Raw genomic sequence first — 27,517 nt, forward strand, 5'->3', positions numbered from 1 at the left:
CCCAGTATAAACCAGTATGGCCCAGTGACCCCCGGGCCCCCTCCCAGTCCTTCCCAGTAACTCCCACCCTGCGCCCCAAAAGCTCCCAGTATAAACCAGTGCAGAGGGCTGAGGACGGGGGGTTACTGGGAGGGACTGGGAGGGGCTCTGGAGGTCACTGGGCCGAACTGGGCCGAACTGGGCCGAACTGGGAGGGGGCGGAGCCTTGGAGCCTCGGGTGGGGCCCGTTGGGGCGGCCTTAAAGCGGCAACGGCGTCTTAAAAGGGCAATGGCGCCTTAAAAGGGCAATGGGCTCTTAAAGGGGCAATGGCGCCTTAAAGGGGCAATGGCGTCTTAAAAGGGCAATGGCGCCTTAAAGGGGCAATGGCGCCTTAAAAGGGCAATGGCGTCTTAAAAGGGCAATGGCGTCTTAAAGGGGCAATGGCGCCTTAAAAGGGCAATGGCGCCTTAAAAGGGCAATGGCGCCTTAAAGGGGCAATGGCGCCTTAAAAGGGGCAATGGCGCCTTAAAAGGGCAACGAGGTCCCGCCCCCGCCGGGCCCCGCCCATTCCTGGCTTTAATTAGCCCGGCCATGCTAATTAGATTTTAATTAGGGGGAAAAAAAAAAAAAAAAATCCCGGAATTCCAGCCGGGAAGCCCCAAAATGATCCCGGGCCGGTGATGACGTCACGGGGGAGTCACGGGACCGGAGGGGTGGGGGAGGGGTGAGGAGGGGGGGGGGTGGGGGGAGGGGCTGACCACATCCTGAGCAAAAAAAAAAAATAAAAAATTAAAAAATTAAATAAATAAAAATTAAAATTTAAAAATTAAAAATTTGGGGGGGCCCCTCTCGAATCCTCCCGGCCGCCAGGGGGCGCCAACATCCCCCCAAAAAAAATTTAAAAACCCCAAAAAAACCCCAAAAAAATCCAAATTTTCGGGGTTTTTTTTCACCCCGGCCCCTCCTCCCTCCCAGCCCCTCCTTCCTTTTTTTTTTTTTTTTTTTTTTTTTGGGAATTTTTTCCCGATTTTTTTTCCCGCAGCAGCGCGGCCGCTCCCGGAGATGCTCCTGGAGCTGCTGCTGATTTTTTGGGGGGTCCTGGCCCCCCCCGGCGCCCCCCAGCCGCGATTTTCACCCGAGGTGAGACCCCCGAACCCCCCCCCGAAAAATCCACCAGGGCCCAAAAGGCAAAAAAAAACCAAATCCGGGGATTTTAGCACGAAAAACAGCGAAAATTCGGATTTTTTAACAAAAAAAACCCCAAAAATCGGGGGTTTGAACCCCAAAAAAAGCCAAAATCCGGGGAATTTAACCCAAAAAACAGCGAAAATTCGGATTTTTTAACAAAAAAAACCCCAAAAATCCGGATTTTTAACCCAAAAAAAGCCAAAATTCGGGATTTTTAACCCTAAAAAACCCCAAAAATCGGGATTTTTAACCCAAAAAACTCCGAAAATTCGGGATTTTTAACCCAAAAAAAGCCTAAAAATCGGGATTTTTAACAATAAAACCACAAAAATCGGGAATTTTAACCTAAAAAAGCCAAAATCCGGGGATTTTAACCCCAAAAACCCCAAAATCCGGCGGTTTTAACCCAAAATCTGGGGAATTTAACCCAAAAATCCCCAAAATCTGGGGAATTTAACCCAAAAATCCCCAAAATTGGGAAATTTTAACCCAAAAAATCCCAAAATTCGGAAATTTTAACCCAAAAAATCCCAAAATCCGGGAGTTTAACCCCAAATTTCCGTGTCTTTGACCCAAAATTCTCCGATTTTAACCCAAAAAATCCCAAAATTCGGAAATTTTAACCCAAAAAATCCAAAATTCGCCTTTTTTTACCCCAAAATTTCCCACGATTTGGGCAGGAAACTCCAAATTTTGGGGTGAAATCTTCAAATTTTGGGCAAAAATCCCCAAATTTTGGGTTAAAAACTCCGAATTTTGGGTTAAAACGCCCAAATTTCTCCCCGAGACCCCGAAATTTTGGGGTGAAAAACTTCAAATTTTGGGTAAAAATCTCCAAATTTTGGGTTAAAATTCCCGAATTTTGGGTGGAGACCCCCGAATTTTGGGCTAAAATTCCCGAATTTTGGGCAAAAATCCCCAAATTTCGCTCCGAGACCCCGAAATTTTGGGGTGAAATCTTCAAATTTTGGGTGAAAATCCCCAAATTTTGGGGTGAAATCCACGAATTTGGGGTTAAAAATCCCGAATTTTGGGCAAAAATCCCCAAATTTCGGTTCTGAACCCCCAAATTTTGGATCGAAATCCCCAAATTTGGGGTAAAAATCCTCAAATTTTGCAGCGGGACCCCAAAAAATCCGAGCCGAGACCCACAAATTTTGGGGCGAAATCTTCGAATTTTGGGTAAAAAACCCCGAAATTTGGGTTAAAATCCCCCAATTTTGCATTAAAAACTCCGAATTTTGGGGAAAAAACCCCAAATTTCGGCGCCGAACCCCCAAAATTTGGGTCGAAATCCCCGAATTTTGGGTTAAAAACCTCAAATTTTGCATCAAAATCCCCAAATTTCGCCCCGAGACCCCAAAATTTTGGGGTGAAATCTTCAAATTTTGGGTAAAAATCCCCAAATTTCTCCTCGACACCCCCAAATTTTGGGGTGAAATCCGCGAATTTTGGGGGAAAATCCCCGAATTTTGTGTTAAAATTCCCGAATTTTGGTTAAAACCCCCAAATTTCGCTCCGAGACCCCGAAATTTTGGGGTGAAATCTTCAAATTTTGGGTAAAAATCTCCAAATTTTGGGTTAAAATCCCCCAATTTCGCCTCTGAACCCCCAAATTTTGGGGTGAAATTTTCAAATTTGGGGTAAAAATCTCCAAATTTCGGGTTAAAAACCCCGAATTTTGGGTTGAGACCCCCGAATTTTGGGCTAAAATTCCCGAATTTTGGGTAAAATTCCCCCAATTTTGGGTTGAAAACCTCAAATTTTGGGCAAAAACCCCCAAATTTCGCCCCGAGACCCCGAAATTTTGGGGTGAAATCTTCAAATTTTGGGTTAAAATCCCCGAATTTTGGGTAAAAGTCCCCAAATTTTTCAGCGGGACCCCAAAAATCCGGGCCGGGACCCCGAAAATTTGGCGTGAAATCTTCAAATTTTGGGCAAAAATCCCCAAATTTCGGCTCTGAACCCCCAAATTTTGGGTTAAAATCCCCGAATTTTGGGCAAAAATCCCCAAATTTGGCAGCGGAACCCCCAAATTTTGGGTTGAAATCCCCGAATTTTGGGTTAAAAACTCCGAATTTTCGTTTAAAACCCCGAATTTTGGGCAGAAATCCCCAAATTTCAACTCTGAACCCCCGAATTTTGGGTTAAAAACCCCAAATTTTGGGGTGAAATCCCCGAATTTTGGGCAAAAATCCCCAAATTTCACCCCGACACCCCAAAATTTTGAGTTAAAATTCCCGAATTTTGGGCTAAAATCCCCGAATTTTGGGCAGAAATCCCCAAATTTCGGCTCCGAACCCCCAAATTTTGGGGTGAAATCCCCGAATTTTTGGTTAAAAACACCGAATTTTGGTTTGAAATCCCCGAATTTTGGGTTAAAATCCCCGAATTTTGGGTTAAAATCCCCGAATTTTGGTTTTTTTTGGATTTCCCCGCCCCTCCCCCCCCGCCACGTCTCCCGCCCGCCCCTCCCCCACCCGCTCGATTTTTTTATTTTTATTTTTTTTTCCGCTTTTTTCCCGGTTTTTTTTCCGTTTTTTTTTTTTTTTTTGCGGTTTTTATTTTGGGATTTCCGCTTTTTCCGCGTTTTTCTCCCCAAAATAAATTGGACAAAAATGAACCCGGGGGTGGGGGAGGGGCGGGACGTGGCTCCTTCCCCTCCCCCTCCCCCCGCGTTTCGGTTTTACCAAAATCCCGCGGGTTTACCCCAAAGTTTCAGTCCTAAAATAACAAAAAAATAAAAATAAATATAAAAATAAAATAAAAATGAAAATAAAAATAAAAATGGGAGGGGGCGACCAGACCAAAAATAAAAATAAAAATGAAAACAAAAATAAAGATCAAAATAAAAATACGGAATAAGAATAGAAAAAAAAATAAAGTATGAATAAAAATAAAAATAAAAATAAAAATAAAAATAAAATTAGAAATAAAAATAATAATAATAATAAAAATAAAAATAAAAATAAAAATAAAAATGAAAGAAAGAATAAAAATAAAATAAAAAGAAATGAAAATATAAATATAGGTAGAAATACAAATGGTACTGTAACTAAACTATAACAACTATAACTATAAATATAAACATAAATTAAAATATAAATATAAATATAAATATAAACATAAATAAAAGTATAAATATAAATATAAATATAAATATAAATATAAATATAAATATAAATATAAATATAAATATAAATAAAAGCAAAAATAAAAATATGGAATAAGAATAAGAATACAAAGAAAAATAAAATAAGAATAGAAATAAAAACTAAAATAAAAATAAAATATCCCTAAAGGTCCCCCAGAAAATCCCCAGAAAATAGAAATAATTTTTTTTTAAATTCCTAAAAATATTCAAAAAAAAACCCCCAAAAATCCCAAAAAATACCCAAAAAATCCAACCCCCCTAAAACCCCAAAATTTTAAAAATCCCTCAAAAAAAAATTTTTAAAAAATCTCTCAAAAAACCCTTAAAAATCCCTAAAAATCCCCAGAAAATCCCCCCACAAAAAAAAATAATTTTGAAAAAATATCCTAAAAATTAAAAAAAAAAAAACTGCAAAAAAATCCCCAAAAGCCCCCAGATAATCCCCAAAAAATCCCTAAAAACCACAAAAAGACTGGGGAAAAAAAATCCCCAAAAATGCAAAAAAATCCTAAAAAATCCCCAAAAACCCCAAAATTTAAAAAAAACCCAAATTTACAAAAAAAAATCCCTCAAAAAACCCCTTAAAAATAAAAAAAAAACCCTCAGAAAATCCCCCCCCCAAAAAAATTTTTTAAAATGGCAAAAAAATCCTAAAAATATTCCAAACATTCCAAAAAAATCCCCCAAAAAATCCCAAAAAATCCCCCATAAAATCCCAAAAAAATCCAGAAAAAAATTTTTTTAAATCCCAAAAAATCCCAAAAATCCCAAAAACCCCAAAACCCCCCAAAACCCCCCAAAATTTCCCTTTTTTCCCCCCCCAGGCGTGGCTGCAGCAGTACGGGTACCTCCCCCCCGGGGACCTCCGGGCGCGGCCCCGCGCGGCCTCGGCGTCGCTGGCGGCGGCGCTGGCGGCCATGCAGGAGTTCTACGGGCTGCGCGTCACCGGCACCGCCGACCCCGAAACCATCCGGTCAGTCAGGGGTTAAAAACGACGGGGGCGGGGTCGGCGGGGTCGGATTTGGGGTCAAGGTTGGGTTTGGGGTCAATGGGATCCATTTTGGGGTCAATGGGATCCATCTTGGAGTCATCGTTGAGTTTTGGGGTCATCGTTGAGTTTTTGGGGTCGATGGGATCCAGTTTGGGTTCAATGGGATCCAGAAACGCCAAATTTTGGGACGATCGTTGAGTTTTTGGGGTCAGTGTTGGGTCTTTGGTCAATGGGGTCGGGTTTGGGGTCAATGGGATCCATCTTGGGGTCATTGTTGGGTTTGGGGTCAATAGAATAAATTTTGGGGTCAATGGGATCCAGAAACGTCGATTTTTGGGACGATCGTTGAGTTTTTGGGGTCAATGTTGGGTCTTTGGTCAATGGGGTTGGGTTTGGGGTCAATGGGATCCAAAACCATCAATTTTGGGGATCAAGGTTGAGTTTTGGGGTCATTGTTGGGTTTGGGGTCAATGGGATCCAGAAACGTCGATTTTTGGGATCAAGGTTGAGTTTTTGGGTCAATGGGATCCATTTTGGGGTCATTGTTGAGTTTTGGGGTCAATGAGATCCAGAAACGCCAAATTTTGGGACGATCGTTGAGTTTTTGGGGTCAAGGTTGTGTTTTTGGGGTCATTGTTGGGTTTGGGGTCAATGGGATCCATTTTGGGGTCAATGGGGCTGGGTTTGGGGTCAATGTTGGGTCTTTGGTCAATGGGATCCAGTTTGGGGTCAATGGGATCCAGAAACGTCAAATTTTGGGATCAAGGTTGAGTTTTGGGGTCAATGGGATCCATTTTGGGGTCATTGTTGGGTTTTGGGGTCAATGGGATCCAGAAACATCAAATTTTGGGAACATCACGGAGTTTTGGGGTCAATGTTGGGTCTTTGGTCAATGGGGTTGGATTTGGGGTCAATGGGATCCAGAAACGCCAAATTTTGGGATGATCGTTGAGTTTCTGGGGTCAATGTTGGGTCATTGGTCAATGGGGTCAGGTTTGGGGTCAATGGGATCCATTTTGGGGTCATTGTTGAGTTTTTGGGGTCATTGTTGTGTTTTGGGGTCAATGGGATCCAGAAACGCCAAATTTTGGGACGATCGTTGAGTTTTGAGGTCAATGTTGAGGTTTTTGGGGTCATTGTTGAGTTTTTGGGGTCAAGGTTGGGTCATTGGTCAATGGGGTTCATTTTGGGGGTCATCGTTGAGTTTTTGGGGTCAATGGGATCCATTTTGGGATCAAAGTTGAGTTTTTGGGGTCAATGTTGGGTTTGGGGTCAATGGGATCCAGAAACGCCAAATTTTTGGGACGATCGTTGAGTTTTGAGGTCAATGTTGAGGTTTTTGGGGTCAATGTTGAGGTTTTTGGGGTCAATGTTGAGGTTTTTGGGGTCAATGTTGAGTTTTTGGGGTCAATGTTGGGTCGTTGGCGAATGGGGTTGGGTTTGGGGTCAATGGGGTTGGATTTGGGTCAGTGTTGAGTTTTGGTGTCAACGGGATCCAGAAACGCCAAATTTTGGGACGATTGTTGAGTTTTCGGGCAGTGTTGGGTCTTTGGTCAATGGGGTCAGGTTTGGGGTCAATGGGATCCAGAAACGCCAAATTTTGGGATGATCGTTGAGTTTTTGCGGTCAAGGTTGGGTTTGGGGTCAATGGGATCCAGTTTGGGGTCAATGGGATCAGGTTTTGGGGTCATCGTTGAGTTTTTGGGGTCAAGGTTGGGTTTGGGGTCAATGGGATCCAGAAACGTCGATTTTTGGGACGATCGATGAGTTTTGGGGTCAATGTTAAGTTTTTGGGATCAATGTTGGGTCTTTGGTCAATGGGGTCGGATTTGGGGTCAATGGGATCCATTTTGGGGTCAATGTTGGGTCATTGGTCAATGGGATCCAGAAACGTCAAATTTTGGGGTCATCATTCAGTTTGGGGTCATTGTTGGGTTTGGGGTCAATGGGATCCAGAAACGTCGATTTTTGGGATGATCGTTGAGTTTTTGGGGTCATACTGGTCCATACTGGTCCATACTGGTCCATACTGGTCTGTACTGGTCCATACTGGTCCATACTGGTCTGTACTGGTCCATACTGGTCCATACTGGTCCATACTGGTCCATACCGGTCTATACCGGTCCATACTGGTCCATACTGGTCCATACTGGTTTATACTGGTCCATACTGGTCCATACTGGTCCATACTGGTCCATACTGGTCCATACTGGTCCATACTGGTTTATACCAGTCCATACTGGTCCATACTGGTCTATACCGGTCTGTACTGGTCCATACTGGTCCATACTGGTTTATACCAGTCCATACTGGTCCATACTGGTCCATACTGGTCCGTACTGGTCCATACTGGTCCGTACTGGTCCATACTGGTCCGTACTGGTCCATACTGGTCTGTACTGGTCCATACTGGTTTATACTGGTCTATACTGGTCCATACTGGTCCGTACTGGTCCATACCGGTCCATACTGGTCCATACTGTTCCATACTGGTCCATACTGGTCCATACTGGTTTATACCGGTCCATACTGGTCCGTACTGGTCTGTACTGGTCTGTACTGGTCCATACTGGTCCGTCCTGGTGTCCCCAGGGCCATGCGCCGGCCCAGGTGCGGCGTCCCCGATAAGTTCGGCGCGCAGGTGAAGGCTCAGGTGCGGCGGCGCCGCTTCGCGCTGCAGGGGCTGCGCTGGGAGCAGCCCGAGATCACCTACAGGTAACGCACCTGGGGGGGGGGGGACACCTGGGGACACACCTGGGGGGGTTGGGGACAGCTGGGACACACCTCAGCTACACCTGAGACACACCAGGGGACACCTGGGACACACCTGGGCACACCTGGGCACACCTGGGGACACACTTGTGACACACCTGGGGACAACTGGGCACACCTGGGGACAACTGGGCACGCCTGAGACACACCTGGGCACACCTGGGACACACCTGGGATACACCTGGGCACACCTGGGCACACCTGTGACACACTGGGGGGTTACCTGTGACACACCTGTGACACACCTGGGCACACCTGGGCACACCTGTGACACACCTGTGACACACCTGGGCACAGCTGTGACACACCTGGGCACACCTGGGCACACCTGGGCACACCTGTGACACACTGGGGGGTTACCTGTGACACACCTGTGACACACCTGAGCTCACCTGTGACACACCTGGGCTCACCTGTGACACACCTGTGACACACCTGGGCACACCTCAGCTCACCTGGCCACACCTGGGGGTTACTGTAACACACCTGGGACACACCTGGGGGTTACCTGGGCACACCTGGGGACAGCTGGGACACACCTGGGACACACCTGGGCTCACCTGGGCTCACCTGGGCACACCTGGGCACACCTGGGGACACCTGGGTACACCTGTGACACACCTGGGCACACCTGGGACACACCTGTGACACACCTGTCCCCACCTGTCCCCCCAGCATCCAGAACTACACCCCCAAGGTGGGCCAGGCCGCCACCTGGGCCGCCATCCGCCGCGCCTTCCAGGTGTGGGCGTCGGCCGCGCCCGCGCTGCGCTTCCGGGAGGTTCCGTACGGCGACATCCGCTCGGGCGCGGCGCCCGGCGCCGACATCATGCTGCTCTTCGCCGAGGGCTTCCACGGCGACGCCACGCCCTTCGACGGCCCCGGGGGGTTCCTGGCCCACGCCTACTTCCCCGGGCCCCACATCGGCGGCGACACGCACTTCGACGGCGCCGAGCCATGGACGCACCGCGCCGACGACCTCAGCGGTGAGCGCTCAGCTGCCAGGACCCGAATTTATCACTGGGGTTGAGATTTGAGCTGCCAGGACCCGAATTTATCGTTGGGGTTGGGATTTGAGCTGCCAGGACCCGAATTTATCGTTGGGATTGAGAGTTGAGCTGCCAGGACCTGGCTGCATTCATTGGGGTTGGGATTTGACCTGCTAGGACCTGAATTTATCACTGAGATTGAGATTTGTCCTGCCAGGACCCAATTTTATCATTGGGATTGAGATTTGAGCTGCCAGGACCCGATTTGAGTCACTGGGATTGAGTTTGAGCTGCCAGGACCTGGCTGTATTCATTGGGGTTGGGATTTGAGCTGCCAGGACCTGATTTGGGTCACTGGGATTGAGTTGGAGCTGCCAGGACCTGGCTGTGTCCATTGGATTGAGATTTGAGCTGCCAGGACCTTGCCTTGGTCATTGGATTGAGATTTGAGCTGCCAGGACCTAGCTGTGTCCATTGGATTGGGGTTTGAGCTGCAAGGACCTGGTTCTGTCCATTGGATTGGGGTTTGAGCTGCCAGGACCTGGATTTATCGTTGGGGTTGGGTTTGGAGCTGCCAGGACCTGGTTCTGTCCATTGGATTGGGGTTTGAGCTACCAGGACCCAATTTGGGTCACTGGGGTTGGGTTTGAGCTGCCAGGACCTGAATTTATCGTTGGGGTTGGGTTTGGAGCTGCCAGGACCTGGATTAGAACCTAGGACTGAGGTTTGAGCTGCCAGGACCTGGTTCTGTCCATTGGATTGGGGTTTGAGCTGCCAGGACCCGAATTTATCGTTGGGATTGAGAGTTGAGCTGCCAGGACCTGGCTGCATTCATTGGGGTTGGGATTTGAGCTGCCAGGACCTGATTTGGGTCACTGGCATTGAGTTTGAGCTGCCAGGACCTGACCTTGATCACTGGGGTTGGGTTTGGTGGTTGGGGTTGGGTTTGAGCTGCCAGGACCTGGCTGTGTCCATTGGATTGGGGTTTGAGCTGCCAGGACCTGGCTGCATTCGTTGGGGTTGAGATTTGAGCTGCCAGGACCCAATTTGTGTCACTGGGATTGGGTTTGGTGGTTGGGGTTGGGATCTGAGCTGCCAGGACCTGGATTAGAACCTAGGACTGAGGTCTGAGCTGCCAGGACCTGAATTTATTGTTGGGGTTCAGGTTTGAGCTGCCAGGACCTGAATTAGAACCTTGAACTGAGATTTGAGGTGGCAGGACCTGATTTGAGTCACTGGGATTGAGGTTTGAGCTGCCAGGACCCGAATTTATCGTTGGGATTGAGATTTGAGCTGCCAGGACCTGGGGATTGGGGTTTGAGGTTGGGTTGGAGCTGCCAGGACCTTGCCACACATCGGCGCCGACGACCTCAGCGGTGAGACGGCGGCGCCGCGGTTTAGCGTTGGGGGTGGGTTTGGAGATGGCGGGACCTTGAAGGGTCTCCATTGACCTTGGACTCTTCCATTGACCTTCCATGACCTTCCATGACCTCTACCACTTCCATTGACCTTCCAAGACCTTTGGCATCTTCCATTGACCTTCCATGACCCAACGTTGACCTTGGCATCTTCCATTGACCTTCCATGATCTCAAAGGGTCTCCATTGACCTTCCATGACCCAACCTTGACCTCAAAGGGTCTCCATTGACCTTCCATGACCTCAAAGGGTCTCCATTGACCTTCCATGACCCAACCATGACCTCAAAGGGTCTCCATTGACCTTCCATGACCCAACCATGACCTCAAAGGGTCTCCATTGACCTTCCATGACCCAACCTTGACCATGAAGGTTCTCCATTGACCTTCCATGACTGTTGCCTCTTCCATTGACCTGCCATAACCCAACGTTGACCTTGACCATCTTCCATTGACCTTCCATGACCTTGAAGGTTCTCCATTGACCCAACCTTGAACTTGAAGGTTCTCCATTGACTTCCCATGACCTTTGGTATCTTCCATTGACCTTCCATGACCTCAAAGGGTCTCATTGACCTTCCATGACCCAATGTTGACCTTTGGCATCTTCCATTGACCTTCCATGACCTCAAAGGGTCTCCATTGACCTCCCATGACCAATGTTGACCTTCCATGACCGTTGCCTCTTCCATTGACCTTCCATTGACCTTCCATTGACCTTCCATTGACCTTCCATGACCCAACGTTGACCTTGACCTCTTCCATTGCCCTCCCATGACCTCGTGGCCCCTCCCCCCGCAGGTAACGACCTGTTCCTGGTGGCGCTGCACGAGCTGGGCCACGCCCTGGGCCTGGAACATTCCAGCGACCCCTCGGCCATCATGGCGCCCTTCTACCAATGGATGGACACCGAGGACTTCCGGCTGCCGGACGACGACCGGCGCGGCATCCAGCAGCTCTACGGTCGGGGCTTCCGGAACCTTCCGCGGGGATCCGGGGCGGGGTCGGAGAGTTTGGGGGAATTTTGGGGGAATCGCCAAAAATTTGGGTCAATTTCGGTCGAAAATTACAAAAAAAATCAAATTGGAATCAAGCAAAAATTGGAGTGAAATTGGTTCAGTCTGACCAAAAATCAAACCAAAAGTTGGCACAAAATTGCCCAAAATTGGCTGAAATTGCACCAAAAAATGACTCAAAATTGGGTCAAAATTGGCCCAAAATTGACCCAAAAATTTCCTCAAAATTGGCTCAAATTGCACCAAAAAATGACTCGAAATTGGGTCAAAAATGACCCAAAAGTCACCCCAAAATTGACCCAAAATTGACCCAAAATTGACCCAAAATTGACTCAAAATTGACACAAAATTGACTCAAAATTGACACAAAATTGACACAAAATTGACACAAAATTGACACAAAATTGACCCAAAATTCACCCAAAATTGGCCCAAAATTGAGCCAAAATTGAGCCAAAATTGACCCAAAATTGACCCAAAATTGATACAAAATTGACCCAAAATTGACACAAAATGGACCCAAAATTGACACAAAATTGACCCAAAATTGACCCAAAATTGACACAAAATTGACACAAAATTGACCCAAAATTGACCCAAAATTGTCACAAAATTGACACAAAATTGACACAAAAATTGACACAAAATTGACCCAAAATTGACCCAAAATTGACACAAAATTGACACAAAATTGACCCAAAAGTGACGCAAAATTGACACAAAATTGACCCAAAATTGACACAAAAATTGACACAAAATTGACCCAAAATTGGCTCAAAATTGACACAAAATTGACCCAAAATTGACACAAAATTGACACGAAATTGACACAAAATTGACACAAAATTGACACAAAATTGCCTCAAAATTGGTCCAAATTGCACCAAAAAAATTTCTGAAAATCGACTCAAAAATCGCCCAAAAATTGACACCAAAATTTTCTCAAAATTTGGCTCAAAATTGACTCACCATTGACCCAAAATTCCCCCAAATTCCCCAAATTTTCCCCCCAAATTTCCCCCAATTTTCCCCCAAATTTTCCTCCATATTCCCCCAAATTTTCTCAAAAATTTCCCCAAAATTTCCCCCAAATTTTCCTCCATATTTCCCCCAAAATTTCAACAAATTTCTCCAAAATTTCTCAAATTTCCCCCAAAATTTCCCAATTTTTCCCCAATTTTTCCCCAATTTTTTCCCAATTTTCTCCCAAATTTCCCCCAATTTTTCCCCAAATCCCAAATTCTCAAATCCCAAAATTTTCCCAAAAAAATTCCCAAAATTTTCCCCAATATTCCCTCAAAATTCCCCAAATTTCCCCACAAATTTCCCAAATTTTTCTCAGATTTTCCCCAAAATTTCCTCAAAATTTTCCCTAAAATTTCCCAAATTCTGCCCCAAATTTCCCCAAAATTTTCTCAAATTTTCCCTAAAATTTCCTGAAATTTTCCCAAATTTTCCCCAAAATTTTCTCAATTTTTCCCCCAAATTCCCCCAAATAATTTTTTTTAAATTATTTAATTTTATAAATTTAATTTTTATTTTTTTCCCCTCCCCCCAGGCTCGTCCTCGGGTCCCCCCCGCCCCTCCCCCACCCCGCGCTCCCCGCCCCTCCCCCCCCCGGGCCCCCCCTACGGCCCCCGGATCTGCGACGGCGAATTCGACACCGTGGCCATGCTCAGGGGGGAGATGTTCGTCTTCAAGGTGAGAAAATCGGGAATTCTGGGAATTCTGGGAATTTTTGGGATTTTTTGGGATTTTTTTGCATTTTTTTCTGATTTTTTTTGGAATTTTTTTTGAATTTTTTTGAATTTTTTGGGAATTTTTTTGATTTTTTTAATGATATTTTGGCATTTTTTCCAGTTTTTTAGCGACCTTCCAGGACCTTCTTTGCGGTTGTAATTTTTTAAGAATTTTTTGGATTTTTTTAGGATTTTTTTGGGATTTTTTTTGGAATTTTTTTTTTATTTTTTTGGAATTTTTTTGGATTTTTTAATGATATTTTAGCATTTTTTTCAGTTTTTTAGCGACCTTCCAGGACCTTTTTGGGGGTTATAATTTTTTAGGAATTTTTGGGATTTTTTGAAAATTTTGGGGGATTTATTTTTTTATTTTTTGGGGATTTTTTTAGCAATTTTTTTCTGATTTTTTCATGTTTTTTCCAGTTTTTTAGCGACCTTCCAGGACCTCTTTGGGGGTTGTTTAAGGGAGGGGCTTGATGGGAAATTTGGGGAATTTTAATAGAATTTTTTGGAATTTCTTAGAAATATTTCAGGATTTTTTTCAGAATTTTTTGGATTTTTTGGGATTTTTTTTTTAATTTTTGGGATTTTTTTGGAATTTTTGGGGGATTTTTTTGCATTTTTTTGCATTTTTTCATGCTTTTTTCTGTTTTTTAGCGACCTTCCAGGACCTTTTTGGGGATTGTTTAAGGGACGGACTGGATGGCAAATTTTGGAAATTTTTTTTTAATTTTAAAGGAATTTTTTAAGAATTTCTTAGAATTTTTTGAGGTTTTTTTCAGAATTTTAGGGGAATTTTTTGGGACATTTTCAGGATTTTTCACGATTTTTGGGGGAATTTTTTGGGTTTTTTTCAGGATATTTTGGGAAATTCAGGGGATTTTTTTTTTTCTTAAATTTTTCAGGATTTTTTCAAGAAGTTTTCAAGAATTTTTCAGGAATTTTTCAGGAATTTTGGGGATTTTTTTTTTTTAATTTTTCAGGATTTTTTTTTGGAATTTTGTTTTTATTTTTCAGGAATTTTCCAGGAACTTTTCAGGAATTTTTCAAGAATTTTTTGGGAATTTTTTTGAATTTTTTCAGGGAATTTTTCAAGAATATTTTCAGGAATTTTAGGGAGTTATTCAAAGAATTTCTTGGAATTTTTCAGGAATATTTCTGGGTTTTTTGGGGATTTTTAAAATTTGCTTTCAAATTTTTCCCCCTTTTTTCCCACCCATTTTTCCCCCATTTCCCCCCAATTTTTTATCCAACTTTTCCCCCATTTTTTCCCCATTTTTCCGCCATTTTTTCCACCATTTTTTCCGCCATTTTGTCCTCATTTTTTGATCGTTTTTTTGCCATTTTTTCACCGTTTTTCACCTTTTTTTTTTTCATTTTTCCCATTTTCCCCCCTTTTCTCCATTCTTCTCAAAATTGTCCTCATTTTTCCACCATTTTTGGACCATTTTCCCCATTTTTTCCCGATTTTCCCACCATTTTTTCCACCATCTTTTCCACCACTTTATCCTCATTTTTTGACCCTTTTTTGCCGTTTTTTCACCCTTTTTTCAATTTTTTCCCCTTGTTTTCCCTTTTCCCCATTTTTTCCCCATTTTTTCACCATTTCCCCACCATTTTTTGCCTGTTTTTTCCCGTTTTTTCACCGTTTTTCCACCATTTTTTCCGCCATTTTATCCTCATTTTTTGACCATTTTTTGCCATTTTTTCACCATTTTTTCACCATTTTTCACTGGGTTTTTTTCATTTTCCCCATTTTCCCATTTTTTCCCCATTTCCCCACCATTTTTTTCTCATTTTTTCCCAATTTTTTGCCATTTTCCGCCATTTTCCCACCATTTTTTCCGCCATCTTTTCCGCCATTTTATCCTCATTTTTTGACCATTTTTGACCATTTTTTCACCGTTTAAATCTTTTTTTTTCATTTTTTTCCCATTTTTTCTATTTTTCCCAAACTTCTCCCCCTTTTTCCCCCATTTTTTCCCCATTTTTCACCGTTTTTCGCCATTTTTTCACTATTTTTCCGCCATTTTTTCCGCCATTTTTTTCCGCCATTTTATTCTCATTTTTTGACCGTTTTTTGCCGTTTTTTCACCGTTTTCCCCCATTTTTTCACCGTTTTTTCAATTTTTCCCCTTGTTTCCCATTTCTCCCCATTTTCTCCCCATTTTCCCCCATTTGTTCCCCATTTTTCCCATTTTTCGCCATTTTTTCACCATTTTTCCCGCCATTTTTCTGCCATTTCCCCGCCATTTTCCCGCCATTTTTTCCACCATTTTATCTTCATTTTTTACCATTTTTTTTTACATTTTTTCACCGTTTTTCACCAGGGTTTTTACAATTTTCCCCATTTTTTCCATTTCCCCACCATTTCTCCCCATTTCCCCACCATTTTTTTCTCATTTTTCCGCCATTTTTTGCCATTTTTCCGCCATTTTTTCACCGTTTTCCCGCCATTTTTCCCGCCATCTTTTCCGCCATTTTATCCTCATTTTTTGACCATTTTTTGCCGTTTTTTCACCATTTTTTCACCATTTTTCACCGGGTTTTTTTCATTTTTCCCCATTTTTCCATTTTCTCCCCATTTCCCCACCATTTTTTTCTCATTTTTTCCCCATTTTTCGCCATTTTTTAACCATTTTTTCCGCCATTTTTTCCTCCATTTTGTCCTCATTTTTTGCCCCTTTCTTGCCGTTTTTTCACCGTTTTTCACCGGTTTTTTTCATTTTCCCCATTTTCCCCATTTTTCCCATTTTTCCCCATTTTTCCACCATTTCCCCACGAGTTTTTGACCGTTTTCCCACCATTTTTTAACCATTTATTCCATTTTTCCCCATTTTTCCGCCATTTTTTCCGCCATTTTATCCTCATTTTTGGACCATTTTTTGCCTTTTTTCACCGGGTTTTTTTCATTTTTTCCATTTTTCCCATTTTCTCCCCATTTTTTCACCATTTTCCCACCATTTTCTACCCGTTTATTCTATTTTTTTCCCCATTTTTTCCCATTTTTTCCCGCCATTTTTTCCCGCCATTTTTTCCGCCATTTTGTCCTCACGTTTTTGATCGTTTTTCGCCATTTTTTCACCGTTTTTTCACCATTTTTCACCGGGTTTTTTTCATTTTTCCCATTTTCCCATTTTCTCCCCATTTCCCCACCATTTTTTCTCATTTTTTCCCCATTTTTCGCCATTTTTCGCCATTTTTTCACCATTTTCCCGCCATTTTTTCCACCATTTTATCCTCATTTTTTGACCATTTTTGGCCATTTTTTCACCGTTTTTCATCGGGTTTTTTTTCATTTTTTCCATTTTTTCTATTTTTCCCAAACTTCTCCCCATTTTCCCCCATTTTTTCCCCATTTTTCACCGTTTTTCGCCATTTTTTCCCATTTTCCCGCCATTTTTTCCCGCCATTTTTTCCGCCATTTTGTCCTCACGTTTTTTGATCGTTTTTCGCCAATTTTTCACCGTTTTTCACCGGGTTTTTTTCATTTTTCCCCATTTTTCCATTTTCTCCCCATTTCCCCACCATTTTTTCCCCCTTTTTCCCCCATTTTTCCTCATTTTTCCCCATTTTTTGCCATTTTTCCGCCATTTTTTCACCGTTTGCCGCCATTTTTTCGCCGTTTTTCGCCGTTTTTTCGCCATTTTTTCCCATTTTTGTTAATTTCTCTCGTTTTTACCCCAATCCAGGAGCGCTGGTTCTGGCGGCTGCGCGGGGGCCGCCTGATGCCCGGGTACCCCCTGCCCATCGCCCACTTCTGGCCGGGGCTGCCCCCGAGCATCGACGCCGCCTACGAGAGGAGCGACGGCAAATTCGTCTTCTTCAAAGGTGGGAAAAATTAAATTTTTTAATTTATTGGGGTTTAATTTTATTTATTTGGGTTTTATTGGGGTTTAATTGGGGATTTATTGGGGTTTAATTTGATTTATTGAGATTTAATTTGATTTATTGGGGATTTAATTCCATTTATTGGGGTTTAATTGGGATTTATTGGGACTTACTGGGGTTTAATAGGGGTTTTATTGGGATTTAATTTGATTTATTGGCGTTTTATTGGGGTTTAATTGGGATTTAATTTGTTTTATTTTGGTTTAATTTGATTTATTGGGGGTTTATTGGGGTTTTATTGGGGTTTAATTGGGGATTTATTGGGGTTTAATTTGATTTGTTGGGGTTTAATTTGATTTGTTGGGATTTATTGGGGTTTATTGGGGTTTATTGGGGTTTAATTGGGATTTAATTTGATTTATTGGAGATTTATTGGGGTATAATTTTATTTGTTGGGGATTTATTTGGGGTTTAATTGGATTTATTGGGGATTTATAGGGTATAATTTGATTTTTTGGGGATTTATTTGGTTTAATTTGATTTATTGGAGGTTTATTGGGGTTTTATTGGGATTTAATTTGATTTATTGGGGTTTAATTGGTTTTATTGGGTTTAATTTGATTTATTGGGGATTTATTTGGTTTAATTTGATTTATTGGAGGTTTATTGGGGTTTTATTGGGATTTAATTGGATTTATTGGGGTTTAATTGGAATTTAATTGGATTTATTGGGGATTTAATTTGATTAATTGGGATTTTATTTGATTTATTGGGATTTATTGAGGTTTAATTGGGGTTTTGTTTGGGTTTTATTTGATTTATTGGGGTTTAACTTGGTTTATTGGGGATTTGTTGGGATTTAATATGATTTATTGGGGATTTATTGGTGTTTTATTGGGGTTTAATTTGATTTATTGCGGTTTAATTGGGGTTTTATTGGGGTTTAATTTGATTTATTGGGATTTATTCGGATTTAATTTGATTTATTGAGATTTAATTTGATTTATTGGGGTTTAATTTGATTTATTGGAGTTTTATTGGGATTTATTTGGGTTTAATTGCGATTTAATTCAAATTTAATTGGATTTATTGGGGATTTATTGGAGTTTAATTGGATTTATTGGCATTTATTGGGGTTTAATTTTGGGTCAATTTTGGGCTGAATTTTGGGGTAAATTTTGCTCTGAATTTTGTGAATTTTTTGTCAATTTTAGGGTGAATTTTACTCTAAATTTTGTGAATTTTGGGCTGAATTTTGTCAATTTTGGGCCAATTTTGGGTTGAATTTTGGGCTCAATTCTGTACAATTTTTGCCAAATTTTGCTCTAAATTTTGTAAATTTTGAGCCAATTTCAGGCCGATTTTGGACTGAATTTTGCTCTGAATTTTGCTCTGAATTTTGTTCTGAATTTCACGGATTTTGGGCCAATTTGGGCTGAATTTTGGGTTGAATTCCGTGGATTTTTGGGTCGATTTTGCTCTGAATTTTGTCAATTTTGGGCCAATTTTGGGCTGATTTTTGCCTGAATTTTGGGGTGAACTTTGTCAATTTTCAGCTGAATTTTGCTCTGAATTTTGTGGATTTTGGGCCAATTTTGGGTCGATTTTGGGTCAATTTTGGGCTGAATTTTGGGCTGAATTTTGTCGATTTTGGGCCAAATTTTGCTCTGAATTTCATGGATTTTGGGCTGAATTTTGTTAATTTTGGGCTGATTTTGGGTGGATTTTGGGGTGAATTTCTGCTGAATTTTGTGTGACTTTTGTGCAATTTTCAACCAAATTTTGGGGTGAATTTCGTCCATCTTGGGTCGATTTTGGGATTAATTTTGGGGTGAATTTTGTTGATTTTGGGCCGATTTTGGGGTGAATTTTGGGCTGAATTTTGGGGTGAATTTCATCAATTTTGTGGTGAATTTTGCTCTGAATTTTGTCGATTTTGGGCTGAATTTCATCAATTTTGGGCTGAATTTCATCAATTTTGGGCAAAGTTTGGAGTGAATTTTGGGCTGAATTTTGTCAATCTTGGGCCGATTTTGGGTCGATTTTGGGGTGAATTTTGGGCTGAATTTTGTCAATTTGAGGGGTGAATTTTGGGCTGAATTTTGTGGATTTTGGGGTGAATGTTGCTCTGAATTTTGGGCTGAATTTTGTGGATTTTGGGTCGATTTTGGGTCGAATTTTGCTCTGAATTTCATCGATTTTGGGCTGAATTTTGGGTTGAATGTCATCGATTTCGGAGTGAATTTTGGGCTGAATTTTGTCGATTTTGGGCCGATTTCGGGGTGAATTTTTGTGTGATTTTTCGGTCGATTTTGGGGTGAACTTCGTCCTTTTTGGCCCAATTTTGGGGTGAATTTTGTCGATTTTGGGGTAAATTTTGGGGTGAATTTTGGCCCAAATTTGGGGCTAAATTTTGGGGTGAACTTTGTCAATTTTCAGCTGAATTTTACTCTGAATTTCGCCCATTTTGGGCTGAATTTTGCTCTGAATGTTGTGGATTTTGGGCTGAATTTTGTTCTGAATTTCGTGGATTTTGGGTCGATTTTGGGCCAATTTTGGGTCGATTTTGGGCCAATTTTGGGCCAATTTTGGGCCAATTTTGGGTCGATTTTGCTCCGAATTTCGTCGATTTTGAGCCGATTTTTTGCCGAATTTTGCTCTAAATCTCCCCAACTTTGCTCTGAACTTTATAATAATTTATTTTCCCTTTTCCCCCCCCAGGCCCCCGGCACTGGGTGTTCGAGGAGGGGGCGCTGGCCCCCGGCTACCCCCGGCCCCTGGCCGAGCTCGGCCGCGGGGTCCCCGCCGACCGCCTGGACGCCGCGCTCTTCTGGGTGCCCAGTGGCAACACCTACCTCTTCCGGGGCGACAAGTGCGTCCTGCCGCCCTGCCGGCACCTTCTGGAACCTTCTGGGACCTTCTGGGACCTTCTGGGATTTTCTGGGATTTTTTGGGAATTTTTTGGGATTTTTATGTATCTTCCAGGACCTCTCTGGGCTCTTTTTGGGCTCTTTCTGGGCTTTTCTTGGACTTTTTGAGATCTTTCTTGACCTTCCAAGACCTTTCTGCACCTTCTCTGAACCTTCCAGGATCTTCTGGAACCTTCCAGGGATTTCTGGGATTTTCTGGGATTTTTTTGGATTTTTTTTAAATTTTTTAATGTATCTTCCAGGACCTGTCTGGGCTCTTTATGGGAACTTTCCGGGCTTTTCTTGGACTTTTTGTGAGCTTTCTTCACCTTCCAGGACCTTTCTGAACCTTCTGGAACCTTCTGGAACCTTCCAGGAGCTTCTCGGATTTTTTGGGATTTTCTGGGATTTTTTTGGGAATTTTCTGGGTTTTTTAATGTGCCTTCCAGGACCTGTCTGGCTTCTTTTTGGGAGCTTTCCGGGCTTTTCTTGGGCTTTTTGAGATCTCTCTGCACCTTCCAGGACCTTTCTGCACCTTCCAGGATCTTCTGGAACATTCCAGGGATTTCTGGGAATTTCTGGGATTTTCTGGGATTTTTTTGGGATTTTTATATGTATCTTCCAGGACCTCTCTGGGTTCTTTCTGGGCTTTTCTGGGACTTTTTGAGATCTTCTGCACCTTCCAGGACCTTTCTGAACCTTCTCTGAATCTTCTGGAACCTTCCAGGACCTCTCAGGAATTTCTGGGAATTTTTGGGAATTTTTCTGGGCTTTTTTATGTATCTTCCAGGACCTGTCTGGGCTCTTTTTGGGAGATTTCTGGGCGTTTCTTGGACTTTTTCAGCTCTTTCTGCACCTTCCAGGACCTTTCTGCACCTTCTGGAACCTTCTGGGGGCCTCTGGGAATTTCTGGGATTTTTTTGGGAATTTTTTTATGTATCTTCAAGGACCTGTCTGAGCTCTTTTTGGGAACTTTCCAGGCTTTTCTTGGACTTTTTGTGAGCTTTCTTCACCTTCCAGGACCTTTCTGCACCTTCTGGAACCTTCTGGGAATTTCTGGGAATTTCTGGGATTTTTGGGGATTTTTAATGTATCTTCCAGGACCTGTCTGGGCTATTTTTGGGAGATTTCTGAGCGTTTCTTGGATTTTTTGAGATCTTTCTGCACCTTCCAGGACCTTGTCTGAACCTTCCAGGACCTCTTCAGATTTTCTGGGATTTTATTTTTATTTTTTGGGAATTTTTATGCACCTTCCAGGACCTGTCTGAGCTCTTTTTGGGAACTTTCTGGGCTTTTCTTGGACTTTTTGTGAGCTTTCTTCACCGTCCAAGACCTTTATACACCTTCCAGGACCTTCTCTGAACCTTCCAGGACCTTCTGGAGCCTTCCAGGGATTTCTGGGAATTTTTGGGATTTTCTGGAATTTTTTTGGAATTTTTAAATGCATCTTCCAGGACCTGTCTGGGCTCTTTCTGGGCTTTTCTGGGACTTTTTGAGATCTCTCTGCACCTTCCAGGACCTTTCTGAACCTTCCAGGACCTTCTGGAACCTTCCAGGGATTTCTGGGAATTTCTGGAATTTTTTGGGATTTTTCTTTGATTTTTTAATGTGCCTTCCAGGACCTGTCTGGGCTCTTTCTGGGCTTTTCTTCGACTTTTTGAGATCTCTCTGCACCTTCCAGGACCTTTCTGCACCTTCTCTGAACCTTCTGGAACCTTCCAGGACCTCTTGGGAATTTCTGGGATTTTTTTTTTAATTTTTCTGGGCTTTTCTATGCACTTTCCAGGACCTGTCTGGGCTCTTTTTTGGGAGCTTTCTGCACCTTCCAGGACCTTCCAGAACCTTCCATGACCTCCCAGGAATTTCTGGGAATTTTTCGGGGTCTTTCCCCCCAAAATCATCCCCAAAACCCCAAAACTTGCCCAAATTTCCCCCCCATTTTTCCCCCCAAACCCTCAGGTATTTCCCCATTTTTCCCCCAATATTTTCCCAAAATCCCCATTTTTCACCTCAAATCCCCCAGGTATTTTCCCAAAATCACGTTTTTTCCCCCCAAAATCCCCATTTTCCCCCAAATTTTTTTCCCAAATTTCCCCATTTTTTCCCCATTTTCGCCCCAAATTTCCATATTTTTCCCCACTTTTTCCCCAATTTTTTCCCCAAAATCCCCATTTTTCCCCATTTTCTCCCCATTTTTCACCCCAAAATCCCCATTTTCCCCCCAAACTCTCATATATTTCCCCAAAATCCCCATTTTTCACCCCATTTTCTCCCAAAATCCCCATTTTTCCCCCCAAACTCTCAGGTATTTCCCCCAAAATCCCCATTTTTCTCCCATTTTCCCCCCATTTTCCCCCCAAAATCCCCATTTTTCACCCCAAAATTTCCCAAAATCCCCATTTTTCCCCCCCAAATTTTCCCATTTTTTTTCCAAAATCTCCATTTTTCCCCTCATTTTTTCCCAAAATCCCCATTTTTCTCCCATTTTCCCCCCCAAACTCTCAGGTATTTCCCCATTTTCCCCCAATATTTTCCCAAAATCCCCATTTTTCTCCCAATTTTATCCCAAAATCCCCATTTTCCCCCCAATTTTTTTCCCAAATTTCCATATTTTTCCCCATTTTTTCCCCAATTTTTTCCCCAGAATCCCCATTTTTCTCCCATTTTCCCCCCATTTTTTCCCAATATCCCATTTTCCCCCCAATTTTTGCCAAAATCCCCATTTTTCACTCCAAAATTCCCCAAAATCTCCATTTTCCCCCCAATATTTTCCCAAAATTCCCATTTTTCCCCCCAAACTCTCAGGTATTTCCCCATTTTTCCCCAAAACCCCCATTTTTCTCCCATTTTTTTACCCCAAATTTTCCCATTTTTTCCCAAAATCCCATTTTTTCCCCAAAATCCCCATTTTTCTCCCCATTTTTCTCCCCATTTCTCCCCATTTTTCCCCCATTTTTCACCATTTTCTCCCCAAATCCCCAATTCCCCCCCATTTTTTCCCCCAAAATCCCCAATTTTTTCCCAAAATTCCCCAAAAATCCCCCAAATTTCCCCCATTTTCCCCCCAAATTTCCATTTTTTCCCAATTTTCCTCCCCATTTTCCCCAAAATCCCCATTTTTCACCCCAATTTTCCCAAAATCCCCATTTTTCCCCCCAATATTTCCCCCAAATCCCCATTTTCCCCCAAAAATCCCCAATTTTTCTCCCATTTTTCCCCAATATTTTCCCCAAAATCCCCATTTTCTCCCCATTTTTCTCCCATTTCCCCCCCATTTTCTCCCCCAAATCCCCATTTTTCCCCCCAAATCTCTCATTTTTTCCCCAAAATCCCCATTTTCCCCCCATTTTTTCCCAAATTCCCATTTTTTTTCCCCCAAATCTCTCAGGTATTTTCCCCAAAATCCCCATTTTCCCCCCCAAATCTCTCATTTTTTCCCAAATTCCCATTTTTCCCCCATTTTCCCCCCAAAATCCCATTTTTCCCCCCAAAATTCCCATTTTCCCCCCAATTTTACCCAAAATCCCATTTTCCCCCCAAATTTCCATATTTTCCCCCATTTTTCCCCCAATATTTCCCCAAAATTCCCATTTTTCTCCCATTTTTCCCCCCAAACCTTCAGGTATTTCCCCATTTTTTCCCCAAATCCCCATCTTTTCCCCATTTCCCCCCAAATTTCCGTATTTTTCCCCATTTTACCCCCATTTTCTCCCCATAATCCCATTTTTTCCCCCCACTTTTTCCCAAAATCCCCGTTTTTTCCCCCCAATATTTTCCCATTTTTTTTCCAAAATCTCCATTTTTCCCCTCATTTTTTCCCAAAATCCCCATTTTTCTCCCATTTTTCCCCCCAAACTGTCAGGTATTTCCCAATTTTTCCCCAATATTTTCCCCAAATCCCCATTTTCCCCCCAATTTTTCCCAAAATTCCCATTTTTTCCCCCATTTTCCCCCCAATATTTTCTCCAAATCGTCATTTTCTCCCACTTTTTCCCCAAAAATCCCCATTTTTTCCCAATATTTTCCTAAAATCCCATTTTTCACCCCCAAATCCCCATTTTTCCCCATTTTCCCCCCCAAACTCTCAGGTATTTTCCCAAAATCCCCATTTTTTTCCCCCAAAATCCCCATTTTTCCCCCCATTTTCCCCCCAGTATTTCCCCAAAATCCCCATTTTCTCCCCATTTTTTCCCCATTTTACCCCCAAAATTCCCAAATTCCCATTTTTCCCCCAAAAATTCCCCAAAATCCCCATTTTTCCCTCCCAAATCTCCCATTTTTTCCCCTAAAATCCCCATTTTTCACTCCAAACTCTCAGATATTTTCCCAAAATCTCCATTTTTCACCCCAAAATCTCCATTTTCCCCCCATTTTCTCCCCAAAATCCCCATTTTTCCCCCCAAATTTCCCATTTTTCTCCATTTCCCCCCCCCATTTTTTCCCCAATATTTTCCCAAAATCCCCATTTTTCTCCTCAAAATTTCCCAAAATCTCCATTTTTCACCCCAAAATCCCCATTTTTCTCTGTTTTTCCCCAATTTCACCCCAAAATCCCCATTTTTGACCCCATTTTTTTCCCAAAATCCCCATTTTTCCCCCCAAACTCTCAGGTATTTCCCCATTTTTTCCCCATTTTTCCCCCCAAATTCCCATTTTTCTCCGTTTTCCCCCACTCCCCGCAGGTATTTCCGGCTGAACGAGGCCCAGGGCTCGGTGGACCCCGAGTACCCCAAGAGCGTTGAGCTCTGGGGGATCCCCCCCGGCCCCCGCGGGGCCTTCCTGGGGCCCGACGAGGGTGAGACACACAAAATAAATACCCAAAAAAAACAAAATTCAACCCAAAAATCATCCCCAAAAATAAAAAAAATCACCCCGAAAAAATTCCTTAAAAAATCCCTCAAAAAAACCCCCAAAAAATCTGAAAAACACCAAAAAAACCCAAAAAAATCCCAAAAAAATCCCCAAAAATCACCCCAAAAAAATCCCAAATTCAACCCAAAAATCACACCAGAAATCAAAAATATCACCCTGAAAAAATCCCTAAAAAAATCCCTCAAAAAACCCCAAAATCCTGAAAAAAACAAAAAAAAATCCCCAAAAAATCCAGGTTTGGATCCTTCCTGGGGCCCGACGAGGGTGAGAGACACAAAAAAATCCCCAAAATTCACCCCAAAAAACCCAAAATTCAACCCAAAAATCATCCCAGAAAAAATTCCTAAAAAAATCCCCCCAAGAAAACCCCAAAAAATCTGAAAAAAAACCAAAAAATCCCCCAAAAAATCCCAAAAAAAACCTAAAAAAATCCCCAAAAAGTCCCCAAAAAATCCCCAAATTCAACCCAAAAATCATCCCCAGAAATATAAAAAAAATCACCCCAAAAAAATCCCTCAAAAAAAACCCCAAAAATCCTGAAAAAAACCCAAAAAAAATCCCAAAAAATCCCAAAAAAATCCCTCAAAAATCACCCCAAAAAAATCCTAAAAAATTCCCTCAAAAAAACCCAAAAGAAATCTCAAAAAAACCCAAAATATCCTGAAAAAAACCCAAAAAATCCCCCCAAAAATCCCAAAAAAATCCTAAAAAAATCCCAAAAAAACCCCAAATTCAACCCCAAAATCACACCAGAAGAAATCCCAAAAAAAATCCCCCCAAAAACCCCAAAAAAACTGAAAAAAACCTCAAAAAATCCCCCAAAAAATCCCCAAAAATCCCCTAAAAAACCCCCCAAAAAAATCCCAAAAAATCCCCAAAAAATCCCCAAAAAAATCCCCAAAAAATCCCCAAAAAATCCAAAAAATCCCCAAAAAAATCTCAAAAAAATCCCCAAAAATCCCAAAAATAACCCCCCAAAAAAACTGAAAAAAACCCAAAACAACCCCCAAAAAAATCCTAAAAAATCCCCAAAAAATCCCCAAAAAATCCTAAAAAAACCCAAAAAAATCCCCAAAAAAATCCCCAAAAAATCCCCAAAAAAATCCCCAAAAAATCCTAAAAAAACCCAAAAAAATCCCCAAAAAAATCCCCAAAAAAATCCCCAAAAAAATCCCCAAAAAAATCCCAAAAAAATCCCCAAAATCACCCAAAAAATCCTCATAAAATAAAAAAAAAAATCCCCAAAATCCCAAACCAGTAAAAACCAGTGAAACCCAAATCCATCCCAGTATCTCCCAGTTCCATCCCAGTCCCTCCCAGTCCCTCCCAGTCCCTCCCAGTACAAACCAGTAACCCCAAATCCCATCCCAGTTCCTCCCAGTTCCCTCCCAGTCCCTCCCAGTTTGATTCCAGTCCCTCCCAGTTCATCCCAGTTCCCTCCCAGTTCCTCCCAGTATAAACCAGTAACCCCAAACCTCCTCCCAGTCCATCCCAGTCCCTCCCAGTTTGTTCCCAGTCCCTCCCAGTCCCTCCCAGTCCCCTCCCAGTTTATCCCAGTTTATCCCAGTGCCTCCCAGTCCCTCCCAGTTCCTCCCAGTTCCCTCCCAGTCCCTCCCAGTCCCTCCCAGTCCATCCCAGTTTGTTCCCACCCCCTCCCAGTCCATCCCAGTTTGATCCCAGTTCCCTCCCAGTATAAACCAGTAAATCCAAATCCCATCCCAGTTCCCTCCCAGTCCCTCCCAGTTCAAACCAGTTCCCTCCCAGTCCATCCCAGTTTGATCCCAGTCCCCTCCCAGTTCATTCCCAGTCCATCCCAGTTCCCTCCCAGTTCCCTCCCAGTCCGTCCCAGTCCCTCCCAGTACAAACCAGTAACCCCAAACCTCCTCCCAGTTCCCTCCCAGTCCATCCCAGTATAAACCAGTCTGATCCCAGTACAAACCAGTCTATCCCAGTCCCTCCCAGTTCCCTCCCAGTCCATCCCAGTATAAACCAGTCTGATCCCAGTACAAACCAGTCTATCCCAGTCCCTCCCAGTTCCCTCCCAGTCCATCCCAGTAACCCCCAGTTCCCTCCCAGTTCATCCCAGTCCATCCCAGTTTGATCCCAGTCCATCCCAGTCCCCCCCAGTCCCTCCCAGTCCCTCCCAGTCCCTCCCAGTCCCTCCCAGTCCCTCCCAGTATAACCAGTATCCCCTTCCAGCCTTCACCTATTTCTACCGCTCCCACCTGTACTGGAAGTTCGACAACTCCGCCCTGCGCCCCGCCCCCGGCTACCCCAAATCCGCGCTCCGCGATTGGCTGGGCTGCCCCGCCCCGGCCCCGCCCACCGCGCCCCGCCCCGGCGACGGCGACGTCATCGTCATCGCCGTGGGGGCGGGGCCGGGGGCGCTGGCGGCGCCGCTGGCCCTGCTGGGATTGGCCGGCGCCGCCGCGGGCGTGGCCGCCGCCTGCTGGAAAAGGGGCGGGGCCCACGCGGCGCACCTGCGGCGCTGCCAGAGGTCGCTGCTGCCGCGCGTCTAGGGGCGGCCATCTTGGGGGCGGCCATCTTGGGGGGCGGCCATTTTGGGGGTAACCATCTTGGGGGCAACCATCTTGGGGGCAGCCATCTTGGGGGGTGGTGGCCGTTTTGGGGGCGGCCATATTGGGGGGGAAGCCTTATT

The 27,517-nt window shown here is 43.3% G+C and overlaps 1 protein-coding gene across 1 annotated transcript; it reads left to right on the forward strand.

Annotated features, from left to right (window-relative positions):
* Window positions 1–999: 999 nt before the first annotated feature.
* MMP14 (matrix metallopeptidase 14) lies at window positions 1,000–27,377 on the forward strand. The gene is made up of 10 exons (XM_033084348.1): window positions 1,000–1,120; window positions 5,147–5,295; window positions 7,906–8,028; window positions 8,761–9,071; window positions 11,293–11,454; window positions 13,066–13,208; window positions 16,939–17,077; window positions 19,799–19,949; window positions 24,669–24,781; window positions 27,058–27,377. Exons 1-10 carry the CDS (start codon window positions 1,043–1,045, stop codon window positions 27,375–27,377), a joined length of 1,689 nt encoding a protein of 562 aa, XP_032940239.1. The 5' UTR covers window positions 1,000–1,042.
* Window positions 27,378–27,517: the final 140 nt, after the last annotated feature.

This window comes from Catharus ustulatus, chromosome 38, assembly GCF_009819885.2.
Source record: "Catharus ustulatus isolate bCatUst1 chromosome 38, bCatUst1.pri.v2, whole genome shotgun sequence".
NCBI lineage: Eukaryota > Metazoa > Chordata > Aves > Passeriformes > Turdidae > Catharus > Catharus ustulatus.